The 18,782-nt window shown below is 32.9% G+C and overlaps 1 protein-coding gene across 1 annotated transcript; it reads right to left on the bottom strand.

Annotated features, from left to right (window-relative positions):
* Positions 1–491: 491 nt before the first annotated feature.
* Positions 492–1,533, bottom strand: LOC107895945 (uncharacterized). Its single transcript, XM_016821135.2, has one exon. It carries the CDS (start codon positions 1,291–1,293, stop codon positions 661–663), a length of 633 nt encoding a protein of 210 aa, XP_016676624.1. The 5' UTR covers positions 1,294–1,533; the 3' UTR covers positions 492–660.
* Positions 1,534–18,782: the final 17,249 nt, after the last annotated feature.

Genomic DNA, 18,782 nt, shown 5'->3' with positions numbered 1-18,782 from the left:
CACCATTCCTATTTTGTTTGTTCATTACATGCTAGTCTGAAAACGCATACACCCAAGACAAAGGCTAGAGTGAATTAATGCGTCCCACATGGTTATTTATTGCCACAATTATAAAGCATGCATCTTCATGTGCACATACATGAAAGTTATCAAGAGGATTATTGATTTACTTTTAAAGAATTTTTAAAAATAAAATAGAATTAATTAAAGAGAAAAATAACTGAAAATTATTAAACTTGTAATGAGTAATGGGTTTCCTTTGTTTTTACAATTGAATGTACTTAATTAGAGATAAACTATACACCAAATGCTAGTATAAATTACAACAACATCATGACCTTTTTATTGGTTTTTGTTGAGTTTGATGGTTGAATCATGTAAATTTAATAGCTCAAATTATAAACTAAGTTAGGAGGATTATTATTATTTTAAGTATTCATGTTTAATATATATTTGTTATTAAGATATAATATATGAAATATATAAAAAAATTATAGAAGATCAAATATCACTTATATCGAAATATACCGGTACCTAACATTCATCTCGAGTCTAAATAACATACGATGTTTACTATACACCTAAAAGCAAAATGATAAAAACGAAATACCATGAAATTAATTACTTAACTTATGTCTAGGCAATTGTACCTTGACCTGATCAGTCATAGCTAACAAATGATAGCAATGCTTTCTTCATTTTTATCATTGACCGACCACCTCTAATTTCATTCAGAGTCCTTGGTTTAATCCCAAAACACAACGTCGAAGCTGTTGATCTGAGTCGTTCACCAGCATGATCATCATCATCCATGCAATTATGAACGGGTGATATTGAACATGAACATGAAAAATAGCCCCTTAGTCTATGAGATAACTTTCTATTCATGGAAGCATTAGACCGTGATGATAAAGACAATAAAGAACATGGTGAAGGAGAAGCATGGTTTATCCTTGGAGCGGCGCTGATCAGCTTCCGAACGATGGAGCTGAAAAGGGTCGATTTCGAGTTCTTTTTTGGCACTGGTTGCGATTTTGAATTCAACGATGAATGATACGAAGGAGGGGGAGTTAAAGGAGGAAGAGAAGTGTGAGGGGAAGGATGTTTAGGGGTTCCAGGGTGTGATTCCCACATGAATGGAATAGCACCCGAAGCTGATCCATAGTAGACCATTGAAGAAGAATTAGACATGGAAGTTTCCTTGGACATTAGCCTGCAGAAGAACTTGTCATCTAGCTTGATTTGGAGAGCTTTGTGAGGCTGAATCTCATGGCTACTGCTGTCACTCCACATTTGGGAAACTGAATTCGTGCGAGTGGGTGATAATTATTTGATATTTTTATTTTAAGAGAGTGTATGCTCAAGATCCGAAGTTGAAGCCTGGTAAAGATCGGAATAGAATATTTCAAGGCCAAATAACCTGTTTATGTCTAAGTGTGGTGGGTATGTAATTTAGGCTCATGCAATTTTCTTACATTTCATATCTTTTCTTTTCTTTGATGTAAAATAATAATAATAATAATAATAATAAACTCTTCCAGAATGAAATAGATAATATCTATTGGTTATTCATTCATTCGGTTGAATTGAATTTTTAATTAATTTTTAATAATTAAAAATATTAAATATTAGATAATTACGTATAAAACACTTAATCAAATTAAAGGGTATGCATTTTATTTTGTTTTTTGACAAAATAAAGGGTATGAGTTTTAATATAATTCCATTGGGTTAAAATGTTGGAATATTTTATTTTTTGACAAAATAAAGGGTATGATTTTTAATATAATTCCATTGGGTTAAAAGGTTGGAATCTCGTTTTAAGATAAATCTTAAAATTATACATAAATTTTTATTCAATATGTAATTTGATATATGAACTTTTATTTGGTGCAAATATACATATAAGAAAGACCTACATCTACCATAAAATTAAATGGGCAATATCTTGTGTAAGATGGGTCACAGGGCATGTCTCATGTATCGAGTACAATTATATGTATTATCTAGATTTTTAACCAATTCAAAGAACAATTTTTTTATTTTTAAAATATTATTTATTTAATAAATTAAAATAAATTTAATTAATTCACAAAATTAAATTATTTTCTCAATCCAATTCTAATTCTATTAGTCATGATAACTTTTTTCTTACTAGAATATATGAGTAAATAAATTTAATTATCTTGTTCAGCAAAACTACGATGACTAATTATTTAATTTTCACTTTGAACTTCTATTATTAATTATAATTAATTAAATAAAAACTCAGAGAAATTAATTTAATTTCTAAGTCATCTTTTGTTTATAGTGAGAAAATATATTTACTATAGATAATGCTACATGTGACCTATTTCTCTAATTTGTCGTTGCCATTTATTCATTGTATTGGTTCAAATGCAAATTGTCATGGTAATCATTACATCTTTCTTCATAAAAAAATCAATTACCCACCAATAATAATTAAATCATTCGTCCTAGATAAATGACTCGTGGCCACATTATTTTTTCATCTATCATGTAATGCCTATGAAAAGATACCATTTACCATTTATTGAGCTATGAAATCCACTTTAGTAAACGAAGTTATGCCTTGCGAAAGTAGTCTATCCAACATACTAACTTTTGACTCTATTACTAATTGAACTCAGACTATCAACACATCAAAGTATACGAGTCGCACACACATATTCGTTTACTCATGAAAAAGTCAATTACTAACAAATAGTAATTAAATCATTTGTCTTAGAAAAATTACTCATGGCATAATACTTTTTCACTTATCATGTAATGCCTATTAGAGGATATCATTTACCGTTTATTGTGTTATGAAATCCAATTTAGTAAATGAAGTTATGACATGTAAAAGTCGTATATCCAACATACCAACTTTCAACTCTGTTACCAATTGAACTCAGACTTTCAACACATCAAAGTATACGAGCCACACACACATAGTTATTCGCTTACTCATGATTAAGGTAAGTCACACTATGAATGTCACAAGTGAATAAATCCATAAATGAATCTAAGATTTATTCTACTTGGGTCTTGCCCAATGTATTGACAATCCAGACAAACACACCTATATTTCTATCTTGTAGGAGTCATTCGCTCTGATATCCAAGACAAGGTATCTCCCCAATTGTATATGATAAACGACATATATTCATTGAATCAATTTGCTCAATTTTAATTCATTAGACTATGGATCATTTATATTACCTACTAATATAATTTGTCTTCTTGCATTATGATCCGATCACATAATGCAACTTAATATTAGTTAAATGTTAAGTAACCAGTGAGTCAATATATGCTTGTTCATTTTGCTTTGGTGAAAAAGCTATTGAGAAAAAATACAAATGATATTAATGTATGTTAGAGATGTGATCCAAATTCATGATAAAATAAAATACAAATGGTAAAATACAAGTGTGCAAAAGAAGTTCAAATAGAAGTATACTTCCACTGTTTAATGTTGATTTGAATAAGATGTTTTAACCTTACTGTATTACTTTTATTTTATTTTGATTAGAATATGGTTTTACACACCTATAAATAAACTTAGTCTAATCCTCTTGTATTCATTCGAATTCAACATAGTGAATTATCTTCTCCTCTACCCATGGGTTTTTTCCTGACAGGGTTTCCATGTAAAAATCTATGTTCTTTATTTTTCTTTCTTTTTCTTTGCGATACATTGTCATTATCGACGTTCTATTTTTTTACAAATTTGTATTAGAGATTTTCGGGTTGCTTATCTCGATCACAGTAATGACATCGCTAAAGTAAAAAATTCTATTGTTGGATCGCAACACCAGATTCGCATTGTGGCAGATTAAGATGCGAACAATTTTTGTAATAGCCCGCTTTCAGTGAAATCGGAATAGTGATTTTGAGACCACAAATCCGATGAGTAAATTATTACTTTATTTTTATTTTAATGTCTATGGGATGCTAATAAGGTCATATTAAAATTTCATTAAGAAATTTTGACGTTTGCATGATTAATTAAGTGAAAATGAGTAAATCATAAAAAGTACAAAAGTAGAGTTCTACTAGTTAAATGTGTCAAATAGCTATGAAATTTTAAGCTAAAGGACTTGGATGGTAAATAGACCAATTGGGTTGATAGTGAATGTTTATGAACATGGTTTCATTGAAATTATTAATGTTTCTAAAGGGTAAAATGGTAAAATAGTAAATAAAACATAAAACAAAAGTAAAGAAAAGATGGTGTCATATTCATATCATCTTATTCAAAATCAAAAATCACCATGGGAGAAAGCTAGGGTTCGTCCAAGTTAGTTTCAGTTGCATGGTATGTAATTTTGTCCCCTTTTTAATAATTTTTATTTTTTCAGGATCGTTGTAGCTTAACCTGGCTAGCCCGGAGATCAATTTGGAAAATTGTAAAAGATTGAGGGTTATTCCATGAATGATTTTGTGTGATTCTTGAGGTTAAATTGTAGGTTATGAATCCTTGTTGATAAACACAAAAGTTTTGTAAAGAGATTTTTGATGAAATTTACATATAGGGATTTATTTGTAAAAATATTAAAATTTCATGTTAAGTTTATGAAGCGATGATTATTATGGGTTGGCTTAAGTCCCTAGTGAAATCTATTAGCTTGACAGGAGGATTAAAATGCTTAGATTTCAATTTATGAGCTTCAAGACTAAATTGTGAAAAGTTAAAATGTTAGAGGCAAAATAATAATTTTGCATAAATATGAAATGTGGATTAAATTGGATACTAGGGATATTAAATGAATTGAATTTGTCTATTTAGATCAAGATAGACTATGCACGAATTTAGATTGGGAAAAGCTAAAGCCTCATATTAGCCCATTTCGTTTCTACGCCCTATTCATCGAGGTAAGTTCGTATGTACGGATTACTATATTCATGTTATTTAATTGTATAGTATTTTGTATTTATAATTCTATTGAACAATGTATATCCAAGGCAATGTTATGACGGTTACTGAGTCCCAGTTGAACCTTAGGAATTCGTAGGATACAAATGACATGTCATTAGGGATTTCATGTTTCGGGTGTTGGTATTGAATTTCCTACCGATGGCTGAGGTCCTGCATTTTTTGTTATACTCCACAGCTCATGTGAACAGCATCGTGTAGCTTACATTCCAACCCACAGCTCGTGTGAGCGGGCCCATTTCACAAATCGTGTGAGCAACAATGTAAAGGAAATGTTATGATTATATGTTTAAGTACACTTCGTGTTAGCTTTCCCGAGTATCCAATGATATTCTAGATGGTTCAACGGGCATGAAAAAGAACTAAAAAGGTAAGTTTCCAAATGGAATAATGCATATGCTTATGAAAAGGATATATGAATCAATGATATATTTTCTTATGAAAATGGCTTACCATGTGGTTAATCCAAAAGAGTTATGTATAAATGCACTAGCCTGTGTATTGATGATGATGTTTAGGATTGTGCCAAGCTTGTGGTTTGGATTACATTATATTATTAATTATTGTTATGCAATGAAATGGTAAGTTATGTTTCATGTTTTACGAACTTACTAAGCATTATGTGCAACGTAGCTTCTTTCCTATGTTTTATAGATAATCGGAAGCTCGTTGAAGATCTACCACACTATCCAGCATAAATATCGATAGTTTTTGAATGTTTTGGTCAAGGTTATAATAGCATGTATAGGTGGACTTGTAATGGAATTTAGTTGAATGATTAGTTGATGTTTTGGTATTTATAAGTTATCTTAGTTGATGCCTCTTGATGCCTTGCTAGTTTGTGACATAGTGACTATATCATGTTGCATGTTTTGGACGGCTCAAATGACATGTTTTTGTAATGGAATGGTAATGGTCGAATTGAGGCATGTTTGGTAAGCTAGTAGTTGATGAATGAAAAGTGGTAAAATGTGCATGTTTAGGTAAGTTTTGGATGTTTGCATTTGAGGTGCCTTGAATGGCATATTGGTTAGTTGATTTTAGGACACCTGAATTGGTCATTATATGTATGTTTTGACAGGATTTTGATGCCTTGATTATGTGCACAAAAGGCCTAGAGGTTTATACATGTTATGGTGTTGGAAATGGCTTGATTTCGGGAAAATTTAAGTCGACAGTCCACACGGTCTAAGATACGGGGGTGTGACTCAATCGTGTGTGACACATAGCCTGGTGAAATAGCCGTGTGTCCCCTGTTGGTTTCTTTGTATGCAAGTTAGTCAATTACATGGCTTAGCACACGACCTGGTACACAGGCGTGTAAGGCTATTTTGAGAGTTATACGGCCTGGCACACGAGCGTGTGACACAACCGTGTGAGCTTACTTAGAGAGTTACACGGGTGAGGACACGGGTTGGGATATGGTTGTATGTCCCTAGTTCGAAGGTTACACAACCTGAGACATGGGAGTGTGTCTCATCCATGTGAGGCACACAGTCGTGTGACCTCTGTATTCCAGAATTTCTAACTTTTTCATAAACTTTCGAAATGATTTCAAATTGGTCTCGAATCATTTCTAAGGTATTTCTAAGTTAGTCAATTACATGGCTTAGCACACGACCTGGTACACAGGCGTGTAAGGCTATTTTGAGAGTTATACGGCCTGGCACACGAGCGTGTGACACAACCGTGTGAGCTTACTTAGAGAGTTACACGGGTGAGGACACGGGTTGGGATATGGTTGTATGTCCCTAGTTCGAAGGTTACACAACCTGAGACATGGGAGTGTGTCTCATCCATGTGAGGCACACAGTCGTGTGACCTCTGTATTCCAGAATTTCTAACTTTTTCATAAACTTTCGAAATGATTTCAAATTGGTCTCGAATCATTTCTAAGGTATTTTTTAGGGCCTCGAGGGCTTGATTTAGAGACTATATATAAGTGAATAGTTATTTTATTTTATGTTTGTAATAATGTATGAAATGTATGTTTTAATGTTCTATTTGTACTCTAATGCTCTGTCACCATAATTCAGCAACGAATATGGGTTAGAGGTGTTAAAGTTCTTGCGCAGATGGATCTGGAAGATGCCTTACTAGGGATAGATAAGATGCCTTCGACATTGACAGATGAAAAGAAGAAGCGTAAGGATTGAAAGGCTTTGACGCAATTACATCTACATTTTTCTAACGAAATTTTATAGGATGTGATAAAGGAGAATACCGTGGCTGCATTTTAGAAAAGGCTGAAGCAACTACATATGTCAAAAACTCTAACTAGCAAGTTGTATATGAAGCAACGTCTTTATGCTCATTGTTTGGAGGAAGGTGTGTCTGTGCACGAACACTTAACAGTGTTTAAGGGAATTCTCTCAGATCTTGAGGCCATGGAGGTCTAGGGGTGTCTGTGCACAAACACTTAACAGTGTTTAAAAGAAAGTCTAGGGTTGATTCTGCTTTGTGCATTGCCCACGTCTTATTCAACCTTTAGAGACACTATTTTGTATAGCCACAAGTCTCTCATAGTTGATGAGATTTATGATTCTTTGACCTCATATGATAAGATGAAGTATCTTGTAGTTAAACCTGACTCTCAATGAGAGGGTCTCATTTTTCGTGAAAGATAAGATTGGAATGTTGATGATGATCATGGAAGGACACAGGAACAGAATCCTCGCTGTAAATCTAAGGGAAGATCGAAGTCTTCAAACAGAAGTAAAACTTGTAACTTCTGTAAAAAGAAAGGGCACATTAAATCTGAATGTTTTAAGCTACAAAACAAAATCAAAAGGGAGGCTACAAAATAAAAGATCAAACAATCAGAAAAATCCAATGAAGCTAATGTTGTAGAAGACTACAGTGACAGTGAACTTCTAGTCGTTTCTGTCAACAATTCTAAAGTAAGTGGAGAGTGAATCCTTAATTCAGGCTGCACCTTCTACACGCGTCCCCAATCGAGATTGGTTTACAACTTACGAAACAATGTTTGAAGGTGTTGTTTTAATGAGAAATAATGCTTCGTTTAAAATCACAGGTGTTGGAACGATTAAAGTTAAGATGTTTGACGAAGTTATCAAAACACTTAGTGACGTGTGACATGTTCCAAAATTAAAGAGAAATTTGATTTCGTTGAGTACTTTTGATTCAAAAGGGTACAAATACACAACTGAAAGTAGAGTTTAAAGATTTTCAAAGGTTCCCTCATTATGATGAAAGGGCAGAGAAAGACTGCCAAGTTATATGTTTGCAAGGTTCTACGGTTACTAGTGATGCAGTTGTTGCTTACTCTTCCTTATCAGATGATGATATTACTCGACTTTGCCATATGCACCTAAGGTATATGAATGAGAAGGGAATGGAAGAATTGAGTCAAAGAGGACTTCTTGATAGGCAAGTAATTTGCAAACTGGAGATTTGTGAACACTGCATTTTTGAGAAGCAAAAGAGAGTTTGATTCACTAGAAGAATCCATAACATGAAGGGAACATTGGAGTATATTCTTTCTGATTTGTGGGGGTCATCCAGAGTGCCTTCGAGAGGTGGAGCTAATTATATGCTAACACTTATTTATGATTTTTCTAGAAAAATTTCAGTGTTTTTCTTGAAGCAAAAAAGCATGTGTTTTCCACATTTAAGTCTTGAAAAACTATTATTGAAAAACAGACGGGAAAACAAACAAAACACCTCCACATAGAAAACTGCTTAGAGTTCTGTTCTAATGATTTTAATGAACTATGCAAGTCAGAAGGGATTGTGAGACACTTGACAGTTCGTCATACTCCACAGCAAAATGGCATTGCAGAACGAATGAACAGAATAATCATGTAGAAGATTCAATGTATGTTGTCGAACGCTAACTTACCGAATTTGTTTTGGGCCAAAGCAGTCTCTATTGCATGTTTTTGGATCAACCGATCTCCATCCATTGCCATTGAGAGAAAAACTCCACAAGAGGTATGGTCTAGTAATCCTGCTGATTATTCTGATTTAAAAATCTTTGGGTATCCTGCGTATGCTTATGTTGATAATAGAAAATTGGAACTGATATCCATTAAATGTGTTTTTCTTGGTTATAAAGCTAGTGTAAAAGGGTATAAGTTATGGTGTTCTAAAAATAGAAAAGTTGTTATTAGCAGAGATGTTGTTTTTTATGAAACTACTATGCTACCTACCTTATCTTTTAAAGACTCTTCCAATAAAGAAAAACAAAAGCAGGTGGAGCATCAGATTAATCCAGAATCTACACTAGAGTCAACTCCTCAAGCCAGTAAAAAAATTTAAAATAGAGTTACTTATTCACCACAATACTCCCTCGCCAAAAGCAAAACTAGAAGAGAGATTAAACCTCCAAAGAAGTATTTCGAGGCTGATCTAGTTACTTATGCTTTAAATATGGCTGAAGATATAGATGTAAACCAATAGTCGTCTAATTATTCTAAGGTGGTTAGTTGTGAAGACTTACAAAAATGGATGTTTGCTATGCAAGAGGAGATGGAATCACTCCACAAAAACAGAACATGGGATCTTGTGAAACTTTCTAAAGGCAAAAAGGTTGTTCATTGTAAATGGGTGTTTAAAAAGAAAGAAGGGACTCCAAGAGTTGAGGAACCCAAATATAAAACAAGGCTTGTTGCAATAGGTTATAGACAAATTCCAGGTGTGGACTTCACAGATACGTTCTCCCCAATTGTGAAGCATAGTTCAATTTGAGCTTTGCTTGGTATTGTGGTCATACATGATTTGGATCTTAAGAAATTAGATGTAAAAACTTTATTTTTGCATGGAGAACTTGAGGGGGATATTTACATGCAACAACCAAAGGGTTTTACAGTAATAGAACAAGAGGACTATGTTTGCTTGCAAAAAAATCCCTTTACAGTTTGAAGCAATCACCAAAACAATAGTACAAGAGGTTTGATTCCTTTATAACTTCTCATGATTTCAAAAGAAGTAGCTTTGATAGTTATGTTTACTTTAAGAAAAATAGTGATGGTTCTTTTGTGTATCTACTCCTCTATATTGATGACATGTTAATAGTAATGAAAAATAAATAAGAGATAAGAAAGGTCAAAGCCTAGCTTAATGAAGAATTTGAGATGAAAGATTCGGGGCCAACAAAGAAGATACTTGGTATGGAGATTCTCAGAAATAGAAAAGAAAGTAAATTATACATAAGTTAGAAAAGGTACATTGAGAAAGTTCTTTGCAGGTTCAATATGCAGAGTGCTAAACCTGTTAGTACTCTTTTAATAACCCATTTCAGACTTTCATTGGCTTTGTCTCCACAATCAGATGATCAAATAGAGCACATGTCACATGTTTCATATTCTAGTACAGTGAGATCTCTTATGTATGCAATGGTTTGTTCACATCCAGCTTTATCATATACAGTCAGTGCAGTTAATAGATACATGGCAAATCTCAATAAAGAACACTGGAAAGTAGTTTAGTGGATTTTAAGATACTTACGAGATACTACTGATGTTTGCTCACAATTTGGAAGAATTAGATATGGAATCATCGGGTCTGTTAATGCTGATTTTGTTGGAGACCTTGATAGAAGAAAATCTCTCACAGGTTATGTCTTTACAATCAGAGGTTGTGCAATCAATTGGAAAGCCACTTTGCAAACTATAGTCGTTTTGTCTACCACTAAAGCTGAGTACATGGTGATTACTAAGGCTTGTAAAGAAGCCATTTGGTTGAAGTGACTTGTTAGTGAACTCAATGAAGACTTTCAAATCAGTACATGTAACACCTCTAACCCATATTCGTCACCGAATTAAGGTTACAGAGCATTAATAAACAAACGAAACATTTAAACATACATTTCATACATCATTATAAACATAATATAAAACAATCATTCACATACATATCGTCCCTAAATCGAGCCCTCAAGGCCCTAAAAATACCTTAAAAACAATTCGGGACTAAATCGTAAACATTTAGAAGGTTTAAGAAAAAGTTTCAACATTTTGATTGTAGGGGTCACACGGCCATGTGGCTAGGCCGTGTGCCTCACACGGAAGAGACACATGTCCGTGTCTCAAGCCGTGTAACCTTTGAACTAGGGACACACGGTCGTGTCCTAGCCTGTGTCCTCACCCGTGTAACTTTCTGAGTTAGGTCACACGGCCGTGTAACTCTCGTAATAGTCCAACATGCCCATGTGCCAGTCTATGTGCTAGGTTGTGTAACTAACTGACTTGCATACAAAAGAACCTACAGGAGACATACAACCGTGTTGCCAGGCAGTGTGTAACACACGGCTGTCACACACCCGTGTCTTAGGCCGTGTGGACATAAATTTGTCCAAAATCAAGCCATTTCCAACACCAAATCATGTATATGCCTATAGTCCTTTTGTGCACATAACCAAGACATCAAAACCTTATCAAAACTTACATATAATGATCAATTCAAGAGTCCAAAATCAACCAACCAATATGCCCTTCAAGGCACTTCAAATACATTCATCCAAAACTTACCTAAACATGTATATGTTACCATATTTCGATCATCCACATCTAGCTCAATACTTTACTAAAACATACCATATCCTGACCATATTCAAACCAATTCAACACATGCATTTGAGCCATTCAAACATGCAACATAACATAGCCACTTGACACAAATTAGCAAGGCATCAAATGTACCATACCAAAATAACTTATACATACCAAATCATCCACTAAATATTCAACTAAACATCATTATAGGTCAACTATACATACCATTATAACCTTGGCCAAAACATTCAAAAACTATCGATATTTAGGCTGGATAGTGTGATAGGTCTCTGACGAGCTTCCAAACCGATCAAGCTTTCAATAATCTACAAAACATAAGAAAGAAACTATGTAAGCAAATAATGCTTAGTAAGTTCGTAAAACATGAAAAATTATAAGTATAATATAATCCAACCACAAGCTTGGCACAAGCCTATTCATCATCATCAAATATACAAGTTAGTGCGTTTATACATAATTCACTTGAATTAAACATATGATAATTCATTTCCATATGAACATATATCATTTGATTCGTTCATCATTTTCATGAGCATGTGCATAATTCTATTTGGAAGCTTACCATTTCAAAACCTTTTCTTGCCCCTTGAACCATCTAGAATATCCCCGGATACTCGAAAACGTCACACGAAGTGTGCTTAAACATATAACTGTAACATTTCCTTTACATCATTGCTCATACGAGCTGTGAAATGGGCATGCTCTGTAACACTCCAAACCCGTATCCGTTGCCAGAATAGGGTTATGAGGTATTACTGAACATTCACATCATAACATTTACATATCTCATACATTTAAACATTCAAACACATACATCATTCATATACAATCATAATGTCCCTTGTAAGGCTCTATGAGATCTTAAAACATGCTTGGAAGAGGTTCGGGACTAAACCGATAACATTTGGAAACTTTCTGAAACTTAAAAAATTTTCTTGAATACAGAGGTCACACGCCGGTATGCCCAGGCACACGGCCACCAGACACGTCCGTGTCATAGGCCATGTAGAAACAAGACATACATATTGACTTGGGTCACATGGCTGACCACACGCCCATGTGTCAGCTCGTGTGCCACACAAGACCAATAGACACGCCTGTGTGTCTAGGCCGTGTAACTCACTAACTTATTTTAACTAAGCTTCAGCAAACACAAGGTCAAGTCATACACTCGTGTGCTCAACCGTGTGGACGAGAAATAAGCTTATTTAAGCCACTTTTCCTCACTCAAATTCAATCACCTATAAGCATACATATAACACCATACTCTCATTCAATTTGGTAGCCAAAACAACCATTTCAAAACCACATTATATGCCATTTCAGAAAGAATGTAAGCATCTGTGTACTCAAATTAATACCATTTGTACCATCAAACACATACCAAACCAATATGACTTGTAAGCTAATATATGCATATAATCTATTCAATAATTTAAACAGTTTGCATATCTTTATCTCATCAACTACTTGCCAAAACATGACATATTTAATACACATATACATAAGCAATATTTAACCAAGTTAAGCCAAATCACATGGCTTAAACACATCAATGCATATAAGCTCCAATAGCTAAAATAACTCATACATCTCATATCATCAACTAGGCTAGACATGTCATATTACCAATTTTAAAGAGTTTAAAAATACCAAATCAACTCATGGATAGTGTGATGAAATCTTTGATGACTTCCAACCCGAGTAAGCTTTCAAATCACTGTAAAATATAGAAAATAAACAGAGTAAGCTAATAAACTTAGTAAGCTCGTATGACTAGTATGTACTATATACAATTTAACAATTACTTCAGAATTAGAGAAGCATGAAGACATATAAATCAGCTCCATCAAAATCAATACGTAATACAATAACAACCTGGAAATTCCTGTATGTATTCATGGGTTTTCACTTACATATCATATGAAATTATTAAATATCACTTACTTGTTGAGCGTGTCACGTATACTTGAACTGATTCATATCATCATTTCAATCCACGTAGCGTTATATTCTCCGTTGAATCATGGAAATAACATCGAATATTCTGTATCTTGTACTCTAATGGGCATATATGTGGTTAAACCACCTATATCTCATTCACATATATATCATTTGTTCATACGTCATTATAACCTATATTACCATTTCAATACAATCCAACCAAATTTTCCAAATGCATAATCATATAAAATCATCAATACCATGTAATTCACACAATATTATGGGAATTCATTTTTATTCGAATAAACTATAATTCATTCATATAACCAGTAGTTCATCCGTATAAACAGTAGTTCATCAGTAATAACAGCAATTCATCCGTATCAACAATAATTCATCCATATAAACACATATCTTATTCATATGATCAGTAACAGTAATTATGTCCGTTGAACCTATTAGAATATCGAAGAATACTCGGGTGATACACTCTAAGTGTATTACTCAGTAATCTATCAATTCATTATCATTTATGCTCTTTCAAGCCATGATCGGTAAGCTCATCGTGATCTGGTGAATAGTAAGCTCTATTGAGCTGAAACGGTAAGCTCTATTGAGCTGAACAATAAGCTCAAACAAGTTGAAACGATAAGCTCCAATGAGCTGAAAACAGTAAGCTCTTACAAGCGGATATATCGGTAAATTCATACGAGCTGTGGTGAGTTCGCAACAAATGGAGGAGCTCGACCAAAACGGTAACCCTAGTGACATGCACTCGTACTCTACGATTTTCTAAAGTTCGAACGGGGCTCGGTAATATCCAACTTCATCGTTTAAACATTTATTGATCAACAATTCAATTTATTAAACCATATATATTCAATTCAATTAAATATATACATTTAAATACTCAATTTGCATACTCAATGCATATGATCATACTGAATCCATGTAACCTACATAACATTTGTAACATTTCACTTCCATTCATGTAAATAGTAATACAATCATGTAACTGATAATTCAAATTTCAAGTGGATTATTCATTCAACTTATACACATAAATTTTAAACAATTTCATGTATTTAATAATTCGGTTCTAGCTATACAAACTTACCTCGAGTTGCTCGAATAAAACTATTGGCTATTCGTCTACTTTTAGTTTTCCCCGATCTAGTTTCAGTAATTGCTTATCTTGATCTAGATATAGTATCAAATTCAATATATTAACTTCCAAATTTTTCAATTTAACATATAGTTCACATTTTAAGAAAATTATGCTTTTACCCCTAATATTTTACATTTTTACAATTTAGTCCTTATCATGTAATATTGCAAATTCATGCAATTTAAGGACAACCCATGCTAGACAAATTTTACCCATACTACTAGCAGCCCATATTTTCAATTTAATCACACATCTAACCATGAATTTTACACTTTTCTCAATTTAGTCCTTAATTAAGAAATCACTTTATAAAACTTTTTAATCTAGCTTCAAACATTAATAATCTATCATAAAACATCTAAACAACCAAGCATTCAACAATGGAATCATTCAAAATCTATAGCAGTTTCAAAAATAAAGGTATGGGCTAGCTAGATTAAGTTGCAACAAGCTCAAAAACGTAGAAATCATTAAAAATCGAGCTCAAACAGTATCTTAATTAAGCCCAATGTGTGCCGAACCCAAGAACTCTTCCATGGCTATTTTATTTTTTCAATTTCGGTGGAAGATGATGAAAAATAAGCTTAAAATTATTTTTTTTATTTTATTAACCTTATTTACCAATTTACTAAATTAACCTTTAAAAATATTAAAAATTACACCATTTGCCATGATATCATCATCCACTAACCACAATTGGCCTATCACTTAAGAACCTTTACTTTAATATTCTATAGCTATTTGATACTTTTAAACAATAGAACTCAACTTTTACGCGTTACGCGATTTAGTTCTTTTTATCGAATTAAGCATTTAAACAGTAAAATTTCTTAACGAAATTTTCACACAATTAATCTATCATGCTTTAGACCTTATTAATATAATAAAATAAATATTTAGAATTCAAATTGTGGTCCCAAAACCACTATTTTGATTAACCCTAAAAACGGGCTATTACATGCTCACACGAGTTGTGGGTCAGAATGTAAGCTACACGATGCTACTCACACGAGCTGTGGAGTATCCGCAACAAATGCAGGACCTCAGCCATTGGTTGGACATTCAAGAACAGCACTCAAAACATGAAATCCCTAATAACATGTCATTTGTATCCTACGAATTCCTAAGGTTCAATCAGGACTTAATAACCGTCATAACATTGCTTTGGATATACATTATTCAATAACATTATAAATACATAATAATATAAAAGTGAATAACATGAATATAGTAATCCGTACATACGAACTTACCTCGACAACTAGGCATAGAAATGAAATCGACTAATCTGAGGATTTAGCTTTTCCCCAATCTAAATCCGTACGTGGTCTATCTTGATCCTGCAAGTAAGGGACTTGTTTGAACCTTAAAACATCAAAAATGAAGTTTAATAACCCTAATTTTGGTGGATAAATAATCTAAAGAAGATGATACAATTATTTTACTTTATTTTAGTTTTATTAATTTAATTAATGACTATTTTATCCCTTGGCTATTAACTAAATAAAACACCAAATTCATGCCCATCTTTGTCCACTAATATTATGAATGGTATAATTACCATTTAAGTCCATTCACTTTAAAGTTTCATAGCCATTTAACCCTTTTTACAAATAGAACTCCATTTTTGCACCTTTTACGATTTAGTCCTTTTAACTTAATTAATCATGTAAACATCAAAATTTCTTAATGAAATTTTAATATGACCTTAATAACATCCCATAAAAATTTAAATAATGATAAAATAATAATTTACTCATCAAATTTGTAGTCCCAAAACCATAATTCTGATTCCATTGACAACGGGATGTTACCGTATAGTATTTTGTGACAATCAAAGTGTCATCTTCCTTACAAAATCTCAAATGTTTCATGAGAGAACAAAACACATTGATGTTCGGTATCATTTTTTTCGTGATATTATTACTCGTGGGGATATTGTTGTGAGCAAAATTAGTACTCCTGAAAATCCTACAGATATGATGACTAAGTTACTTCCCATAACTAAGTTTGAGCATTGCTTAGACTTGGTTGGTGTTCATTGTTGAAGTTAAACCCTTAAGGGGTTTTATGGAAGAGGTGGAGAACTTATCCATTGAGAGTTCGCGGTGAAGAACTTGTTTGTTGAAGAATTTGTGTCAAGGTAGAGATTGTTAGAGATGTGACCCAAATTCATGAGAAAATAAAATACAAGTGTGCAAGAGAAGTTCGAATAGAAGTATATTCCTCAATTTAATGTTGATTTGAATAAGGTGTTTTAACCTTGTTGCATTACTTTATTTTATTTTGATTAAAATATGGTTTTACACACCTATAAATAGACATAGTCTACTCTTCTTGTATTCATTTGAATTCGACATAGTGAATTACTTCTCTTTTGCTCGTGGTTTTTTTTCTCAAAAGACTTTCCACGTAAAAATCTGTGTGTTCTTTATTTTTCTTTCTTTTTCTTTGTGATACATTATCATTATCGACATTCTATTTTTCACAACGTAAATGACAAAATTTTATTTAACTAGTCTGTCCGAAAATAATTATAAATACATATGACAAAAACTACACTAAGGGCATTAGATTCCAATAATAACTAGCTTTGGAAGTGAAAGTAGAGTCTGGATTTATCGTATTACATGATTTCATTAGAGATATAGGATCTTGAATGTTGTTTATTAATAATCTAACTTATTTAGCTTTTGATGTGATCATTGAAGTGATAGAGGTGGTTGAAAGTTCTAAAGTTAGGGGAAAGTCTAAGATTTGGAAGAATAGATGGGTTTTCAGTTTGTGCATTTCAATTTTTGACACACTCGATATGTTTGCTCAAATTAAATGCTTAAGATTAATATGTTTGGTTTGCATATTAATTTGTTTAGTTGGCATATGAGATGTTTGTTTGAATTGTTGCTTGAGTTGGAGTTGTATTTGAGTATTAGTAGGTCTGTTCGAGATGAAATGTTGATATTGTGTTGATTAAGGCTAAGTTCTTGTTTAAATGAAATTATATGACGGTGTGATACATATATGTTAACATGAGAATTTGTGTTGTTAGCGCCTCTTAAACGATAATGGAAAATTCTTAGGTATACTTGACATGTCATTAGATATAAAGCTCTTATATAATTATGGTTTCATGATTAATTTTGCACCCAAGAGTATAGCATAGTAGTGCTTTGCACATTTTCAAGGAACGGTTGGATAAGTCGTGGTTTATACACATTGACGTATAGCTATTATTCATAAACATTATAATGCTTTGCGTATCATAGTTGGCGTAATAGATGAATATACATTTATCTGGTTGCATTTTCATAACTGGTTAATCGAGGCAAAGATTTATATGTATGCGTTAATGATTCAATGTGAAAGAGGATTTGTCAAAATATTTTGAAAGACTTGATATGATATGTCATTATATTTTTGTATGCCACATGGACGTTTCTTGGCGTTAATTATCTTTTAATTGGGTATATGAATAAGCAAAGCATGATATAAATATATTGACCTTGCTTTTAACTTTAGCTTCATATATTGTATCGTTGGAAATTGCAAATGCTCCACTGAGGTTTGAGGAAAGTTCAACATGTGGATGTTTGTTTTGTGCATATGTTTGTAGGATTTTGAGAGTGATCCTCGATTTTGTATAGCATCAACCTTGAAGATCTCAGCTGGTCATTTGATTTTGTAAAATCTATTAGGTTTTCTAGATGTTTTGGCAAGTACTTCAGCTTGATTTGTCTTTAGAGTTACTTTTTTAGGATTGCACATTGTTTGGCCATTGTGACATTTGGTATACGATATTGGAATATGTTAAACTCAAATGGAAACTTTGACACTCTTGTTTGGGTGATTTGATGATGGATTTTGAATGATACATTATTGGTTCAAGTTATTTTCAATTACCCTTATGGCTAAATTTTGATTCAAAGTATGTTTGATAATGAATTTTCTTGTGATAGACATGCTTTGATATGTCAAATATGTTGGTATTGGTTTACTATTCTTCCATGTGTGTTTAAGTATGATTTCGTGCAAGTTGAAACACCTGAATTGGCCATTTTTCTATGTTTTTGGGTTGAGATTTTGAAACCTCAAACCCATCCATTGGTACCTCATAAGATGTATCGGTACATCAATTTCCATGTTAGGATACATTAGAAATCAGTAACCAAAATTTTGAAACAGGAAAGGCTTG

The sequence above is a fragment of the Gossypium hirsutum genome, chromosome A10 (assembly GCF_007990345.1).
Source record: "Gossypium hirsutum isolate 1008001.06 chromosome A10, Gossypium_hirsutum_v2.1, whole genome shotgun sequence".
NCBI classification, from domain to species: Eukaryota; Viridiplantae; Streptophyta; class Magnoliopsida; order Malvales; family Malvaceae; genus Gossypium; species Gossypium hirsutum.
The sequence above is the reverse complement of the archived record's forward strand: the minus strand, read 5'-3'. Positions and strand labels throughout refer to the sequence as shown.

Coding starts and splice junctions, on each gene's coding strand:
- LOC107895945 (XM_016821135.2), bottom strand. CDS start 1,293: ATGTGGAGTGACAGCAGTAGCCATGAGATTCAGCCTCACAAAGCTCTC.